At 41.5% G+C, this 19,162-nt stretch overlaps 1 protein-coding gene across 3 annotated transcripts in view; it reads left to right on the plus strand.

Annotated features, from left to right (window-relative positions):
• The window catches only part of JPH1 (junctophilin 1), an 81,907-nt gene that overhangs the window by 39,135 nt on the left and 23,610 nt on the right, over positions 1-19,162 (plus strand). For all 3 annotated transcript variants that reach the window (XM_080801051.1, XM_080801052.1, XM_080801053.1), the window contains exon 3: positions 18,444-18,562. In XM_080801051.1, the coding sequence (XP_080657177.1) occupies positions 18,444-18,562 (119 nt within the window). The remainder of the gene's footprint in view (positions 1-18,443; positions 18,563-19,162) is intronic.

Raw genomic sequence — 19,162 nt, forward strand, 5'->3', positions numbered from 1 at the left:
AAAAAAATATCTTTTAGTAAATTCGAGCAATGAGGAAAAACAAGTATACACAGAAAGAAAAGATTACCGTGAGGAAAATCTACGGCTTGACTAGGATTTCGGGGTGTGGAGGGTGTATGCACAATTCTCTTCCGTTCAGATTTGCTCCCACCACTCACTAGCTCATAACCCAGAGTAGCTAAAGCTCTTGGAACAGATAATGCAAGTTAAACCTGGCATATAAAAAGCACTTGGGAAATGCTAATGGAAATTATCATTGTCCCCATCATCATAACACTTGCCGATTAACTTACTACAGCAAATTCATCCCAGGCGTTTCTGTTTCTCCAGAGTATAAGTCACTGAGCTGACTAGAAAGACCCTGCCCCCCGCCGTCAGTGCTGCCTAAAGACCAGAGGCAGGCCTGACCTCCAGGCCACAGCGACCACAGACAACGTCTCACTGCTCTGCCCACGACTTCATAGCTCAGTGTGGCCTTGTTCAGGTCACGTGAAGCATGGGCGCATGGCTGCTGTAAACCTCCGGGTCCTGTCCCATCCATTCACCCCTCTGTACAGTCCCCCAAACCCAGAAATGTGGCCTATGCCTCTTTGTTTTCAGCTCCTACCACCTATAGCTTTATGGATTTATTTGTCTAATATCTGTTTCTCTCCCGAGCTCTTCAAGAAATATGATAGAATTTCTCTTTTCCCTTACCCCGTCCTTCCTAGAAACAATGACACATAAGCCCTTTGTTTGTTTTAATCTTGGGACATGTGTTATCTGTTATGTGTGTGTTTTAGTTGATAATACCAGAAGCACACAATATAATAAAAGTTGAACTAGTAATTAAGATGTTATTTAAAAATGTCTTTTCAAGTGCTAATAACCATTTAAGGTTTTGGGTGGGGGGGTTGTGTGTGTGTGTTTTTTTAAAGATTCTGTTTATTTATTTGACAGAGGGAGATCACAAGTAGGCAGAGAGGCAGGCAGAGGGAGAGAGGGGAAGCAGGCTCCCTGCTGAGCAGAGACCCTTGATGCGAGGCTCCATCCCAGGACCCTGAGATCATGACCTGAGCCGAAAGCAGAGGCTTAACCCACTGAGCCACTCAGGTGCCCTGTTTTTTTGTTTTTTGTTTTTTAAGCCACAATTGGTCTCTTCCCTCCCTTGATTCTGACCTAAGAAGGTGACTCTCATAAAGTCCTTTCTGTCCCTGTATTCTCAGAGCAGGGAGTACAGAAGAGCCCACTTCCTGTCCGTGTTACAGGAGGAAAATCCTGGTGATGGAACTGCTGTTACATTAAGGGATTTGAAGTTCCTTTAGGGACATTATGTTTCCATTATCTGTTGTGCTGTAGCCACAATTATACTCCCATTGGCAGCATTTCCATGGCAGGTTCCTGATCCAGACTTGTAAATACATGATTTATCCTAAAGAGTTACATGTGGTTGTGGCAGAAGAGATGCTCACATTTTTTGGTCATGCTGCCTTTAAGAATGAGCTTGGACCGTATTTTAGGAAAAGAAAAGATAGACTGGGAAAGCCTTAGGTAATTTTCATTCCTAAAAGACTACCAAGGAGGCTGGCAATGCATTTGGGAAAGAAGCTTAAAGAACTAAAGGGTAATTTATTTCGGGTTGTGTTTTCATGATATTCAGAACATAATGATATTCAGTAACACTTGGGTGCCTTCTAGTAAAAACAGGCGTCTCTGTATTGATCCATTTTCTTCATCTCTGTTTTTGCTACTGTGTAGATGAATTTGAAAGCAGGTAGCCCTAACTACATGTAACCAAATAGTCTACTAATGGCTCTTCCTTTGTTAGGGACATTTAAAAGGGGTTTCATATTAATTGACAAGTCTGTGTGAGTGAATGCTTTCTTAACATAGTATTTCTGAAATGGTTTTCCTGCTCATTCCAGAAAACAAAAGCCCAGTCTTATTTCCTCCCTGCTTGGGTAGTAAAGTTTTTTTCAGAAAAAAAAAAAAAAAAAAACAAGTAGCGTCTTAGCTGACAGCCAGTCAGTAATCTGGTCATTTCTAAGAGCCCAAGCAGTCAGAGTAAATACCTCTCAAGTAAATAGGCAGAAATTTGGTTTTTATCCTTCAGCTCCCTAGACTGGCTGGATGGATGGGATCATGTAACCAATCTGGATTTGAATCCCACTGTCAGCAAAACGAATATGTCAGAGCATTTGTACATTAAGGACTTGAGGCGAAAGTTCCTGGATTTGTAAAATATTTCCTTAAAAGTTAAGTGTCTTCGGGTTCTTCATCACAGATGCTGCCTTTAGGCTAGCTTTGAACTCCCAAAATTTACAAGACCTCAGCGGGCTCTTTCTCTAGAAAGGTGTCTTACATTGTATTTAACTTTTAATGATTAGTGTGAATTTCCGACCTATTTTTCTTCCCTGAAGGAACAGCATAACTCCCAGTAAAAACATAGCCCCTCTGTGCTAGGTAGAAAGGGTACAAATTGATGAGGGCGGAAGAGGGTGGGGGTCCGTTAGGAGAGGCAGGTTAGAACCAAGTGTTTCTTTGAGTATCTGTTTCTAAAGGCTCAGAAATGAAAAAGCTGGCTTTTTAGAAAGTGCGTATAATTTCTCTTAAGTCTCTCTCAATAGACGCATAATATTTTACAAAATTCATATCTGGAAGTTCATCTTTGAGAAATTATTCTGCAAATATGCCAGTAGCACTCAGCCAAGAGCTGGAGGTGTCTTTATTTTTCCTTTCGTCATCGTTCCTGTTTCTCAGTTTGCCTTTAAGTTTTCAGTGGCTGCTCCATGGGTCCCTCCCATGCCTCATCCCTTCCCCGTCATGGCCCCCCACCCCACTTCATGGGTGGGAAGCACCTGGGACGTGGAGAGTGGACGCTAAGCCGACCTGTATGATACAGAGTCTCACACAGCTTGACTCAAAGCCAGAGCACAATTGGATTATGTCAAAAAGGGAAAAGGTGCCACGTGCATTTGCCGTGTTTCTTCACAGAGCCGGCCAACTTAAATATAGCCTACGACCACAACTTGTCCAGAATTAAAATAGCCCAGAACAAGTGGCAAATGGCAGGCAATGGGGCTCTTTGCCAAGAGATGGCTGAGGGACGGGGAAAAATGGGCTTTTGAGATGGATCCTACAGGCTTGAATAACAACAGCAAATAGGACACCCCCGGGTCCTACTTTATAACTTAAATTTCAGGTCAATGTAAATTCCCAGAGCATAAAAGAGAAGACTGGTAAAAACACTCAGAAGCTTGTAAGGCTTCTGACTGATTAAAATATGCCATATTCTTAACGTTAAATTAAAATCTGGTTACTGGATTCCAGTTTCATGATTTCTCCTCTAGAGTCAAGGACAATACCATTGCAATTAGGTTTTCCAGACATAGGAACATTTTTAAACCATGAATTGAATTACATCATAACCCTGTAATAAAGCCTTATTTTGACAAAGGAGCCTGGTGCTGGACAAAATAAGATTATAATTTAAAAATACAAGCAGCCCTGGCTGAACTAGTTGCCAGGGGGCAGTGTTAGTAGTCAGTATAAGAGTTTGAGCTAGTGTTTTGGTTAAATTATTTATTCCTAAAATTTTTGTTTGGTTGTTTTTAGTTTTTCTTAATTCCAACTCTGTCAGTTTCCCAGGGATCAATAAAACCAAATAAAACAAAAAACGTTTTATTAGAGGACAGTAAGCACAGTTAGGTATTTGCGCCAAATGAGAATAACAACAACAAAAAAAAAGCGGTTCATTCATAACAGTCACCATTTGTTGGTACAGACGTACATTTCAGTCAACTATGACATCCACGTATTAAAATGTGTGTATATTATATATTTATGTATTTTTCCCCGAAAACTCACCATCCAGTTAAATCTACCAAGCAAACCTTTAGCTTACTTCAGAAATGTTTAGTGATACAAGAGATTCCTGGTCTTACGGCATTTAAATCTATAGTTGATAGTTACAATTGCTAGTTACTTCTAAGATTACAAAGCAGATTAAAAATAATAATAATCCTAGGTCTTTCCATTATGTCTAAAATGAAAAAGATTGGCTCCAAAAGTTAATTTCAGACTTCTAGAACTAAGGTGGATAAGCTGTTTTCTGGAGTTATGCCAGCACCATGGAAAAGCTATTTTAACGTAAATTGCGTGAAGTTACTTATGGTATTAAAGCATGTCACTTATGCTAACTGTAGCGTCTCAGAGCTCAGGATATGACAGAAGCCTCTCTCTCAGACCAGCATCAATCTTTTTTATTTCACTGTGCCAGGCAAGACCGCTCGTTTGAGCCGCTGTTGCTGTGACGGCTCAGAAAAACATTGCAGAGAAATTTCATATTTACAGTTGACTGTTGCCAGCAGTGATCATCTGCCAGAGAGAAATTTAAGGGGAAAAAAGCTTCAGTTTCACCACCAGAATTGCCAGAATGGCAGAAGGGTCAGAGCAGGCTGGTGGGGTATACGATACAAATATAGTAAGTAGGGAAAGAAGAGTGAGCATGATATTTAGAATTTAGTAGAACTATGCGCACCTGGAGTGGCAAATAATTTAAATGCATTTCTAGACGTTTGTAATAATGCAATATGTTGAGGTTTTATTGGAGGTCGAAAATATTGGGAGTTGATCATGAAATGAGGATTTGGATTGCCGTGGAAAGATGTCAGGAGAGACAAGCCAGGGGTGATTATCTTCGGGAGCCAAATCCAAAAGCGATCGGAAGCCTGGAGACGTGTCAGTAGGAAGACGAGGAACAGCAGGACATTCTGAACGTTGGGAAGAGCTCCTGAGGGCCTAGATTCTAGCCGCAGGCCGTTCACCAGCCTCAGACATCCATGCACTGCCCTCTCCTTGTCTTAGATGGAAAGAGCTTCTGACACATCTTCTTACTCTGTGGAACAAATGCCGTTCTCCAGGGCATTCTAGTTCCTCCCTGGAAGAAGCCCTGTCTACAGGGCGGTGGAGTCCCCCTGTACTCCTAAGAGAACGGAGGTTTCTTGAGGTTGGGCGTGTTTTGTGTATCATGATTGACTCTCGTAGGCATCTTCTTCCTCTGATGTTCTTCATGTTTTCAGGGTAACTGATGGACCCAAAGCCACTGTATACGAAGCAATCAAAGGACTTTCTGTGTCCCCATTTCAGTTCAGAACAAAACAAAGAACATGAAGTATTATACTTCATTGTGTCCACTGTGGCATTATTTGGGTCCAAAATTATAAATACATTGTCCAGTTTCTCGCAGAATCCTAGAGAGCCTCTTGGGGTCACAGGGTTCTCTGCCTTAGGTGCAAGGAGGTTTTACACATTCCTACTTCAGATAGGCAGAGCGGCCCTCAGGCAAGAACACGTCCTATTGTCGCCCACTCTGTTGTCATTTATTTCGGTAGGTACTGTGATTGTACTGAAAAGGCAGGAAGGAGTATTTCCAGTACTCCTGCTGTGCCTAAAACTTAGCACAATCGGGAAATCTCACTTGGAAAGTATAGCACAGTGCCCTGAGGGAAGCCGGCATCCCCCTTGGAAAGTATAGCACAGTGCCCTGAGGGAAGCCGGCATCCCGCTGAAGCAGCTGTCAGGAAGTAGTGAAGCAGCAGGTAAAACTATGGGCCTTTGTGGTAAACCTGGACAGCTCTCTGCTGAGGGGTGAGGATGGGGGTGGGGGGGTGGGGGGGTGAGGTCGGTGAGCAGGCTGCCTAGTTTGGCAGGTCACTCTCCCCGTCCCTCCAGAGTTCAGACTGACTTTCCCCCAGGTGTAAGACAGCAATTAGTAGATTTTGAATTGGGGGCCTCAAAGGAAATCCTTAATTTCACGCAAATCACTTCCTAAATCTTCCCCTGTTCTTGGGACGTGTGGCATTCCTTCTATGCCTGGAATTCTTCCTGAAATTCTTTGGACTTGATCTGAGTCTTGGATGGGTGAGCAGTAGTTCCATTTGGGTTAATGCATCTGTCTCCTCAGGAATGGAGTTCCGGAAGGAAGGCAGCTCGTGCATTCCCTGGTGACTGCAGCAGGGTCCATCCATCCTACTGACAGGCATGGCATCCCAGGCCCCCGAGTCAATTAATTCTGAGAAGAAAAATAAAGGTTAAAAGTTCATTAAAATGTGTCTAGAGTAGGCATAGGCAGACAACAGGCTGCTGGTCAAGAATATTCCAAGTATCATAAGCACCACAGGGATGTCAGGTTGAAGCAGATCACTCTATCAGGACCGGCAAGGAAAGATTCCTATTATTTGAGCTAGAATATAAGGTGATTTTTTTTTCCTTTATTTGAATCCTGCCTTGTGTTTCTACCACTAACTCTGCATTTTTATCTTGATATACACATATTCATCTTCAAAACTCTCTCTGCACCCCTCCAAACTGTACTGTTACTTTTATTGAAAGGTCCAACACAGAAAACCAGTTAACCCTGGTTTATATATCTGTTTCTGTCTCCATTTTTCTATGTCCTTGGGTAAGCCATTATTTTATCTATTGAATACTGGGATGAAAATTGCTGTTCTCAGTTTAACACAGCAAATGCTGAATATAGGTAAAAATTACAACAGAAATTTTTTGAGATTCTCATGAGGATGAAGAAGAAAACTTTTTAAGAATTCCGGAAGAACTGGGTGATCTTCTGATACCTCCTTTTAAAGTCGGAGGTGTTAATTACTAATTCCGTGATTTGGGGAAAGGCAACTATGAGTTGGATGAATCTGTAGTATTTTTAACACCACCTAAAAATGTTCCTGCTAAAGAATACCCTTGATGAAAACCAAATCTTTCCTGTAGTCTGTAGTGAGATGTTTTCTGAGCTGTGTTATTTTCATTTGAAAGTCAGCCAAAACTGATTTTTAAAAAAATATTTAAAGAAGAAAGCTCAAAATTAGCATTTTTTTTCCAATGGGAGACATAAATCTATTAAGTTTAAAGAATCAGAGGAATAAGGAGGGCAACAGACTCAAAGAGAAAGCATGAATATATAAAAACTATGGATATGAATGAAAATAGCAGAAAGAAAAGTTTATAACTAGAAGATGAAACAATTAAATAACAGAATGTTTGCTAGGGCAAAATAAAAAAGGTAGTAATACAGAAACCTTTTTACAACATAGTCACCCACTTTGCCCCAAAAATTAAGAGAGTTGGTGGGTTCCGCCTGACCACTACCCTCTGGGTACCTTCCAGTTCTCAGAGGCTCTTCCAGTGAACAGTAGTGTTTTTTCATCTGTCTGGTAAAGCAGAACTCTCTAGAGTCACTTCCTCAAAACCAGAAGGTTAACATAAATCAGAGCAAATCCTTTGTGCTTTTGTATCATTGTCCCCAGTATCTGTTGGCACAAGAGGCTAAAGATTTAAAGTAAAAACAGTCAAGGACTCTGAGTTGAACTATAGAATGATTCCTTGACACCAACCAGGCATGAAATAAATGGACCAACTGAATTACAAATCCTACAAGAAAACATGAAGTGACTAAAACCAATATGCTGAGAGTACAACTACAGTTGACCCTTGAACAACCCAGCGGACCACTGAACTTACACACAGATTTTTTTCTTTTTTTTTTTTTTTTTACAAATGCAGTGTTATATTGTAAATATATTTTATGGTTTTCTTATTAACATTTTCTTTCCTCTAGCTTACTTTATTGTAAGAATACGATACATGTACTATTTTTTAAAAATGTGTTGACCATTTATGTTATCAGTAAGGCTTCTGGTCAACAGTGGGCTGTTAGTAGTTAAGTTTTGGGGGAGTCAGATTATACACAGATTTTTGACCATGCAGGGAGTTGGCACCCCTCACCCCTGCGTTGTTCAAGGGTCTGCTGTTTATCCCTACTATTCCAGCATTCCTCACATAGCAGGCCTCTCATAAACTCTGCAGCTTCAAAACATGCACATTTAACATGATGGAGCTCAAGATGCAGAACAGTTTTGCGTGGCCAGTCCCAAGCCAGCTCTTGCTCGTACGGTTCTGCATCAGATGTTCAACAGAGGAATAGATCCCTTATTGTTCACTTTGTAAGCATATCTGAATAGAACAAAGTGAAATGGAAACTTGGTAAAGTGGGGATATTTAGGGAACCATTTTAGGTCATAGGAAATAGAAAACAGATATTTTATTACCTAAGGAAACGTGTTTCAACTATGAGTTCAAGGAAGAACTCTAAAGACTTTGTGATTTTTATGAGTGAATGATGTTCACTTAATTTTTTTTAACGTACAAATTTTATCTAATGGAATAGTTTGAACATCAGGGTGTATGTGTAATGGGCAGTGACAGCAGTAAATGGAGACTAGGTCCACCAGTGAGCCAATCACTCCGTCAGTCTGTCACTCGGCCGGACACCACTGACTTCTATCATGTGTTTTAACCATTAGATCGTCTTCAGTTGCTCTAATTCTTAGTCATACTTTAATTTGTACCCATAGTGGACCCCTGGTAAAGGATAAAAACCATAACAACACTGATGGAGAGAGAAAAACAGTGCTGACACGCCAATTCTTGTCATTACCCAGGTTTTCACTATTCCGAGGGTTGTAAAATTCGTACCATGCACATCCGGATGTTTCTGTTACAGCGCTAAATAGAAAATATAGTTGTGATTGTATCTAGTTTTGTTTTATGGAACATGCATCCCTTTTAAAATAATTTACCCCACCTTTTTTTACCAAGAGCTGATAATTTGAATTAAAGATAGACCCTTTAGTAATATGCCAGATTTAGTCAGAATAAGGCAGTTTCTACGAATTGGTCATAGGAAAGACAGATGCCTTATTTCAATCAATTACAAAAGCACGTACAACTACAGTAGTTTGCATTGATAGGACTTCACAGTTACCAAGTCATCTTTACATTTTTCACTTGATCTAACTTAACCCTTGCTGTTTCCCCTGGCCCAGAGTCCACCGCTGTCTGTGTGCCCTTTCTCCCTCCCCAGGGTTCCGTCCCGATCTTCCTCATTCACGTCTCCACCCTGCATCAGGGCTACCTTCTGTTTGTGCTTCTCCCAGAAGGGAGAGCCCTGGGAGAGGAAGACGTAGCATCAAGGAGACCTGAAGTCAGGTCCTCTTGGTAATATTCAGCAATTCCAATATTCCTTGTTTCCATTCCCTAGAACTTCTGTACGGTTCTGATTCCAAATCTTCACCCCCCCAGATTCTTCCCACCAGCCCTAAATTTTAGCACAAGACTAATAATGACAATTTATTGACTATGTACCCTCTCTAAGTACTTCACATCAGTCGGTTCTGATCTAGAACAACTCTACAAGGTAACGTCCTCCCCATCTTATAGGTAAGGAAACTTAGTCTAAAGGAACACAGTCAGTATGTGATAAACTAGAACGTGAACCCAGGTCGTCTGGTCCCAAAGCCCACAGCGCTCAGTCTCTTCCAAGCTTTCAAAGGATCTTTCAAGTAACTTTAAAATATTGGATGAGCCCATCACTGTTCTTATGTTTTGTCCTGTTTCCTTTCTTTTGCTTCATCTAGGACCTGTCTCTAACAAAAATTGTCACCTTCTCAAGGCTTCTTCATTTTCCCCGGTTGTCTGAGCATCTTTCTTCCCACCTAGCGATAAGATCAGCTCTCATTTTCTTAAGATTAGCGTAAAACATCTTTTCCCTTGGCCCAGTTAATCCTTCTGGTTACTGTCCACATTTCCTCTTTCCTTTCTGGGACAAAAGTCTCCAGCATGTGGCCCACACCTGCTTCCTCTACTTCCTCTGCCCATTTCCTCGCTACACCCCCCCCCCCCGCCTCAGTCTGGCTTCTACAGTGGATTTCTTGCTAGTACTGCCCTCTCAAAGGTTCTTACCAAATTCAGCAGCCTCTCCCCTGCCCTCACCTTTCTCCGACACAGGACAGGAGTGACCACTCATCCGTTCCTCAGATTCCAACTGCACTTATTTCAGGGACTACAACGTAAATCAGCCAGTCATTGCCTCTGCCCCAGAGAAGAGACGCATTCCCATCTGGCCCCACTTAACTCCTAAGAGGAGCACAGGATTTACCCAAGAACAAGAACTTGGAATACTTCTTTCTTTCTCCAAGTTCCTAGGACAATTTTGTCTCTATCCTCAGTTCTTTGCTTTTTGTTTCTCACTTACCCGATGAGTTCATCCCTCTTTCATGAACTTGTCTTCTGTGATCACGATGCCCACCTTCCTGTTTGTAACCTTGACCTTTACTTTGCGTTGCAGCCCTGTGTTTCTAGCTAGAAATGCTTGTGTCATGTAAAATCCTGCTCATCTAAAACTAAATTTGTCATCACCTTCCAGCTGTCTTCCCTTACCACCTGCACTCCTTTTAGCTGTAGTAAACCATTCATCTGGATACCAAGTTAGTGTTCTTGGGGTTATCTTGCATGTTTCTCTTCTTAGCCATTTATCCATTTTACAAGTGTTTGTTGAGACATCCCTGTTCCAGGGTTTTTGTTAAGAGCTGGCAAAACAGACATAAAGACTGCCCTCATGTTTCAAAGTCCTGATAGTCCTTCCTTTAAAACGCCGTGGGTCATTCCTTCCAGCTCTTGCCCTCTTACATACTTAACCGTGCCCTGGCATGGACTAGTGTGGCAGCGTCTCATCTGAGAATCTAACCTCTGGTCTTTTCTCCTCACTTCCTCCTGACACATAGGATGCTCCATAAATACTTGTACATCAGGTGATATCATGTATTAGATATTTATTTTTAATTATAAAATATACATAATATGAAATCTACCATCCTAACCATCTTTAAGTGTGCAGTTCAATAGTGTTTAGTACATTCACTTTGTTCTGCAACCTTTTATTTTGCACAACCAAAACCTGTACCTGTTAAATGACGACTCCTCGTTCCCCTTGCTTTAGCCCTGGCAACCCCCCTTCTACTTTCTGTCTCTATGAACTTGACTTCTCGAGGGACCTCATATGAATGCAGTCATTGGATGTTTGTCCTTTTGTGACTGGCCCTCTTCACTTAGCACAATGCCCTCAAGGCCCTATCCATGTTTTACAGCATGTGTCAGAATTTCCTTCTTTTTTAAGGCTGAATAATATTCTATGTGTACACCACATTTTTGCTTATCCATTTATTCATTGAGAAGCACTTGGATTTCTACCATTTGGCCATTGTGAATAATGCTGCTGTGAACGTGGGTGTACAGATATGTCTTTGAGACCCTGCTTTCATTTCTTCTGTCTATATACCCACATGTAGAATTGTTGGATCATATGGAAATTTCTATTTTTAATTTTTTGAGGAACCCCCATACTGTTTTCCACAGCAGCTGCGCCATCTTACACTCCCTCCATCCGTGCACAAGGTTTCAAATTTCTTCACATTCTCACCAACACTTGTTGTTTACATTTTTTTTTTTTTGATAGTGGCTATCTTAGTGTGAGGTAGTACCTCATTGTGATTTTCATGTGCATTTCTGTTATGATTAGTGATGTTGAGCATCTTCTCACATGCTTATTGGCTGTATGTAGATCTTCCTTGAAGAAATGTCTATTCAAGTCCTTTGCCCTATTTTTAATTGGATTTATTTATTTATTTATTTATTGGTCATTGAGTTGAAGAAGTTCTTACATATTCTAGATACTGACCCATTATTAAATGATCAGCAAATATTTTCTCCCATTCAGTGAGTTGCAGGTGATTATATTTTAATGAGAATTTTTAGTCTTATTTCGTGGTAGTGTTTTTGATCTTTAGAAGGGCCCTCATTAAAAAGGACTTTTTAAAAAATTATTTCAAGAATAAAACATGCCTTAAATTTTTTTTGTATAGAATTCAGAATAAAGTAGTAGATGGCCAGTCATTTGGCCTCTTCCAACTGAGGATTACAAATGGGCTTTTGACCTGGCTATCCAGAGACTAGATAGCTTTTAAGCTTATTAAATTTGATCAAATGTTATGGAATAAAATCTGTAAAGTACCTAAGAATGAGGACTTATATTTCAAGCTTGGAAACGGATGTAGAAAAAATCCTGTGAAGGAAATTGAAAATAAATAGGATCTGCTGTCCCTAAATTATGACCTGTGTTCCTGAGCTTTAACACACAGTGAGGGGCTAAACTTCAGAAAACGTAGTATAACAGGAGCTTATTGATCTGGTGATTTTTTTTTTTCAATAGCCTGCCAGTTTCCAAAAAGGATTTGCAGGGCATTATGATTCACACACATAACAGCATTCCTGACACTGGAGAATGTTAAAGCCGTGTAATTATAGAAGATAACCGTGCACATAGATTGAGGATAATTTTATTCCAAGATTCCTAGTAGCCTTTACAAAAAGAGAAATAATAGATTATGTAGTTGTTCTCCTTGTATAATACAAGGAGGCACACAAATTTATCTGCAGAGGCCATTTTTTTTCTGGCATTAAACTTTAAGAGGAATGTGTCACCAAGACCTTCATAAACATAACAATGTCACTCATAAGGGATGGCATTTTACAAAAGATCCGTAAACATTCTTCATATGAATCTTGGTTCTTCCACTCTCCCTTTGATAAAAAGCCAAGGGTATGATACGATTCTACAAAGGGATTTGTATGATCTCTAATGTAATGTGGTTTGACTTTTGATCTCATAGAGAAGAGTCATCTGTGGCCTAGACTGGCCTCAGCCTGGTCTCTGACTGGTAATGCTTTCAAAGCCAGTATATTATCACGCCTCTGTGAAAGTTTGGGCCCTTGAAAGATCAAATACCAAATTTCAATGGGGATATAATGCTCCTTAGTTTATATTTTATGTCTAAATAATTTGATACCACTTTCAGAAAAAGAAGAGATGAACTCCTACCCGGTGAAAAGGACAACTCTTTGTTAATGATGTAACTTGTGTTTAACCAGGACCTAAGAATTCCATCCTGAAGTTACTATTCCAGGTCCTGTCTTTTAATAAATAAGAAAGCAACTGAGGGAGGAAATTAACACTAGTAAAAACTAGTAAAAAAAAAAAAAATGGTAAAATGGTAAGGAATGGACTTAAAACAAGTAGTCTCCCCAAACCAAATTTACTGAAAATAGAGATTTAACAGAATCTGTAACATGTTAACCATTTTCCAGACTAAAATCTTGATCAGCTACGTCAGTCAGCTGTAGAAGATTGGAACTCAGAAGTCGAGACTAACATCTGAGGGCCCGCCTGTACCTTACTTAGCAGGAGGAACACTTGCTGAGCCTTGCCGGGCTGGACTTATCAGAGAACCAGATCAAGATAGAACAGTTTCTTCCGGGTGCAGGAACTTGAAATCATGTTTGTTTTTTAGCTGAGATCTGTGCAGCCACCCCTCTCTTGGTCCTGTCAAGAGTACTCCTTACTTCACAGACTGATTTCTTCTTTAAAAGGGCAGCTGTATGCACGAGGTGATTGGCTTTCACAAATCTGTGTCTCTCATAAATGAATAAGGTCACAGTCCGAAAGGAAGGCTAACAGGTCATATTTTTTCTTTTTCTTTTTTTTTTTTTGCATTTTCTTATTTCAGAAGGCTAAAAGGTCGGGTTTTTTTTGTTCTTACTGTTTTTTTGCATTTTCTTATCATGATACCTTAACCCAGGAAGGGATGTTAGCTGTTGTCAGGCATTTTCAGGAGAACCAAAAGGGAAACAGAATGGGCAACAGACACTAGAAGCAGGGAGGTCAGTTCTGCCTTTTCAGGAACCCGATGAAAGGTGGTGGCAGCGTGATCAGGGCAGACACGGCAACAATAACAAGAACTGGCTGAATTGAGGATTGGTTTTGGAGGTAATGCCAACTGGATTTGCTGTCCATGGATGTGGTATGTGACAGAAAGGGGGACATCAGGGATGACTTGAAGGGTGTAGGCCTGAGGAACTGGAAAATGAGGTTGCCATCACCAGAGATTTGGATTCTTATGCACAATTGAGCTTATTTTTAAATTTTCCTAATAATCTTCTTTAAGTATTTGGACATCAAAGCAAATCAGGTGTATAGCCTCCTAATCAAATAGATCATCAGCTCTGCTGTCAGATTTTAAATTGTGCCAGTAAACTGACTTTGATTTAATATAACAAATTTAAAAAAACATCAAAACCCACATTTTTCTAAAAGCAGTTAATTGTTGGGAAGAAAACATATAAAAAGGCAGAAATGGCAAAATTTGTAAATATCATATACAGTTTTACCATTAGCAGATATGTTGTCCATTCTAAATTAAAATCTTCATCAGCTACGTCAGTGGACAGATGAGTAGAAGATTGAAGTTAGGAGCGCCCTGGGTGGCTGAGTGGGTTAAATGTCCGAGTCTTGATTTTGGCTCAGGTCATGATCTGAGATTTAGCCCTGCTTCAGGCTCTTACTCAGCGGGAAGACTACTTGTCCCTTTGGCTCTGCTCCCCACCCCCCTTGCTTGCTCACTTGCTCTCTCTCAATTAAATAACATCTTTAAAAAAATGATTGAAGTTGGAAGTTGCGACAGACAGCTAAGAGCCAGCTTGTTACTTTAGCAGGAGTATATGCCAGGCATATTCAATATATTGTCGATAGACGTTTTTGTAAAAGCATTATGAAGTTTAAGAAATACCAGGGGCACCTGGGTGGCTCAGTCAGTTGGGCGACTGCCTTCGGCTCAGGTCATGATCCCAGAGTCCCAGGATCGAGTCCCACATCGGGCTCCCAGCTCAACGGAGAGCCTGCTTCTCCAACTCTGACCTTCTCCCCTCTCATGCTCTCTCTCACTCTCTCTCTCAAAAAAATAAAAAAAATCTTTAAAAGAAAAAAGAAAAATCAGAAAAGCCAGACTATTTTATTTCTGAGTAAGATGACTTGAGAGTTCATGAAAAACTATTCCAGTTATTAAAGAATAATTTCAGGTATTCATCATCAAATTACTGATTGGAAAAATAGGGTGAAATGAAGTTCTTGTGTACAGGGAATGCCTTACACCCAGAAATTCCACATTTACTGCTCTGGCTGTTCGCAAGTGACCTTCGCAGGACTTATGTCCGGGGCGGGGGGGACTCACCCAGCTGCTTGTGTGAGCTTAGCCAGCTGCTCAGGTCTCCCTGTCTCTTCACCCATACATAGTAACTCTCTACAAGCTAAAACTTGGGTATATTTGGGGGGAAAATAAATAGATAAATACATATATGTCCCTAACAGAAAGTCGACAGCTGATGTTGCTGTTTACTTACTTTTTACTGCATTTTATGGGAGAAAGTGTATGTGATAATGGTATTTGGAGATTCGTGAGGGTCTGATCACTCGTGGATATCGGCAGTGTGTTGAATACGTGAGAGGCTTCTTGGGTGTGCATGTTCCTACTTGTGTTTGTGTGTGTTTTCCACATGACCAGCTACAGCAGCAGGGTGTCCGGTTTGCATTGTTGCAGCTGTCCTCCCCAGACTGACCAGCCCGAACCCCCCCACACACACATCCCAATCCGTGAACAAAAGCATGTCTTACCACTTGGCCAAATAAAGGGGTCGTGGGTTGCTCTGGAGCTAAGCCAGGGATTTGAACACAGGAATTCACTAACATGAGCCAGAGTTAAGCCCAGATTTTCCCCCCAGGCAAAATCCAGACCTATCAGTGGCCTGGCCACACAGAGCTGGTGGCAACAGCCAACTCAGATGGGTTCCTGTTCTCTTCTACTTCCTGTCATTGGGTCTAGGGCTACCAGAAGCTCTCGTGCAGATCTCTCGTCTTGGGGTTTGAATGTGGTTTTGACTCATCTTGCCAGCTGCGTAGGAGCATTGACACAGGGAGGGGCACGAGATGGGAAGGTTCCCCCCTCCCTGCTGGGTCTCACAGGAAAGAGCAAGTAAAAGAGTACAGGGGTTATGGCTTGACTAACACTGTGCTTCCAAAATATATTTGCAGAAAGATTAAGCTGTATTTGTTTATTGTTTATTCCAGTTATTGTAAAAAGCGGTAGAGATAAATGATAGCATCTTATTTGAGGATGTGGTGGTGTGTTGTGATTTTAACAGAATAAACTGTTTGTACTTGGTTTTATAAATTTATCACTGAAAGACTAGCAGATTTTATTATAAGGCAGCATAACTGTACTCTCTGGCTTCATTAATTATGATGCCTAGACATAATTAGGCTCTATCTAAAAATAGCAGATAAAATGGAAGATCATTCTGGGAAAAAAGAGTTGAGATTCCGAGAAACTGTGAAAGAACATAACAGAGGGCATCCATTGGTTCTCAGGTGCACCACAGGGACTGAAGTGTCCCCCATCACCAGCGATGGCTCCCACAAGGGAGCCCATTGTTCAGGAATATGGTCTTACCCTCTTGGTTTTAGTTCCATTTCATGATACCTTATAATCTGAAACATCCTCTGTGATTCAGAAATAACAATTTTGATGATTGGAAAGTCGATCCATTAATTTTTCATTAATGGACTTCATTTTTTAGAGTAGTTTTAAATTTACAGAAAAATTGAGCAGAAAGTAGAGTTGTTCCCTCCTCTCCCCACACCCACACAATTTCCCCTATAATGAAAATCTTGCACTAGTGAGTACTTTTGTTACAACTGATGAGCCAGTATTGCTACGTCAGTATTAGCTAAGGTCTGTGGTTGACATCAGGACTCACTCTGTGTGTGGTACTGTCTAGTGGGTTTTGATATATACATAATATCATTGAGCCCCCATTACAGTGTCATATAGAGTAGTCTCACTCTTTTAAGTTTCTCCCGGGCTCTACCTATATTCATCCTTCCTCCACTTTGACCCCAAACCCTTCACAACCCCCGATCTTTTTACTAGCTCTATCGTTTTGTCAGTCTGTTCATTTTTAAGTAACTAACCAGCTGTTCTTAAGGACACATCATTCATTCCTTTATTCATAAAATGAGCCCTCAATAAATCCCAGGAGCTAGGCAGTGTCCTACACATTGGGAATATAGCAGAGGGCCAATCTTCCTGAAGCTTACATTCTAGTGCACCCAGCCTCCCGTGTTGGCTAGGTCCTAAGGAGGAGTGAAGTGTCCCATAAAGAAACAGAAAGAGAGGAGGTTGTTGGAGAATTTGGAAATGGGACCTCCTGCCAGTTAGGCAGTTAGCCCCCGACCCCGATCTTAAGTCAGACCCCATCTTCCCTGCTTCCCTCCAGCAGCTAGTCCCAGGAATTTAGTCTGCCAGCCTCCTCTAGCTGCCACCTACATTTTCCATCCTTTTAAGAACTGCTAGGGCACAACCTTATTTCCCAACTTTTCCTCTCCTGCTGTTTCTGAAATAAGTGTAAGCACCTTTTTCAAACCTTCATCAAGCTTTTACTACTAGATATCTGTAGCCCTGCCTGGTGCTAGTTAAAGAGCATAGAAAGTTAACAAAATCATAAGAAATAGATGCCCATTATTATCATCTAAATATTAACTGGACAAGGTCTTCTTTGGAAGTGGATGACCTAGAATTCTCTGTCTTACCCTATAAATCCTCTGTTCTTGGGCGGGTGGACATCAGTTCTCCTGTCTTGCCATAAGAAGCCCCATTCTCTTTTTTTTTTTTTTTTTTTAAGATTTTATTTATTTATTTGACATACAGAGATCACAAGTAGGCAGAGAGGCAGGCAGAGAGAGAGGAGGAAGCAGGCTCCCTGTTGAGCAGAGAGCCCAATGCAGGACTCGATCCCAGGACCCTGGGATCATGACCTGGGCTGAAGTCAGAGGCTTTAACCCACTGAGCCACCCAGGCGCCCCAGGAAGCCCCATTCTCTACCCGGCTGCCTCCTTCCTCACCCTAGTCGTCTGGAAAGAGAAGTTTCATGAGTGAGGACGGGCCAGGGGGCAGGTAGAAGACTAAAGACATCTGTGTCCTCCTCTCCACCTCTGCCTCCTTGTTTCACACAAAAAACAGACTTAAGTGGACTCCTTAGAATCTCCTGAGCACTTCCTAAGTGCAGACCCTGCGCTTGGCATCTGCAGGCTGGCGAGAGCCCACTGTGGGCATCTGTTCCCAACCACACAGTGATGTCATGCTCGTCCCTTGAATTGGTCCTAGAGGGAGTATTTAACTATGGAGATCAAGGCTGCAGATAAGAGTTTCATTACTTTTTTTTCCAGAGTTACTTTATTCAGCCTGCTACTGGGCAGACCCTTCTTAATCAAATTCTTACACAGATCCTGCCACAGAAATTAAACTCATGAACACCGTATTCATAAGCTGTTAACTCTAGTCTCCCCGGTTTGCGGGGGAGGCTGCCGACCAAAGTCAGCAGGAGATCTGACCCAGGAAGTTTTGAAAACCAGGCTTTGCATCAAGCTACACAGAACTTGCTCTGCTTTTCATTTCCCTTGAAAGAAGGGCGGAGGCAACATACAGGTGGGCCTCCGTCCATGTGGGCCTCAGAGAGCTCACGGCACTAGGACCCCAAAACTTGCAGGCGGAGGCACACGGCCATGAGCACAGTAGTGTTTCTCTGCCCCAGGCTGCAGACAGCGTGCTTGTCCGTGGGTAATTAACAAGGTGCCGCCCTTGCTGACTCGCCCTTTGTGCCCCGTGTAGGACTGCACACGCAAGAGCGAAAGCTGACGCCGCCGACCAGGCTGCCCAGGCCGCCCGCCAGGAGTGTGACATCGCAAGAGCGGTGGCCAGGGAGCTGTCACCTGACTTCTACCAACCAGGTGAGACTATTGTCCAGAGATGAGAGAGGCAGGGGTACTGCCTCTGGTCCTTTTTTTTTTCCCCTTTTCTTTTTCCTTAAAGGTCTGTGCTTCGTGGATTCCAGCAATACTACAAAACAAGTAGGTACAAAAAGTCCTAAGTATTTGAAGGCTGAGTGTTAAGTGCTGGAGATTTGGCTTAGTCCCCAGTGTCTCTCCCTTCCTGCCTCCTGACTCTTCGCAACAAACTTTGAGCTGATACCAGTAAAGGAGATGGGAATCCAGAAGAAGTTTCTGATTCTAAGAAATGGTGTTAGCATGTTAGTGCCTGTTGCACGTGGTGTAACAAACATCCCAAATTCAGAGGCACCTGTAACCATACCATTAGCTGTAGTAACACATGAACCAATAACTACTATGACTATTTTTTTTTTGATCGATCAGAACTAAAGTTCAAAGGACAATCCAAATCATGGTAGGATAAATTAAAATGACAACCTCATTTAAAAAAAACAAAAACCAATCCAGATCATCTACCTCTCAAATGTTCTAAAATATCAATAGGTTAAAATATTTAACTGACTGCCTAGTGGTTTCTTAGTAGATTGTTTCCATCCCTTT

This window comes from Martes martes (assembly GCF_963455335.1).
Source record: "Martes martes genome assembly, chromosome: 4".
Classification (NCBI taxonomy): domain Eukaryota; kingdom Metazoa; phylum Chordata; class Mammalia; order Carnivora; family Mustelidae; genus Martes; species Martes martes.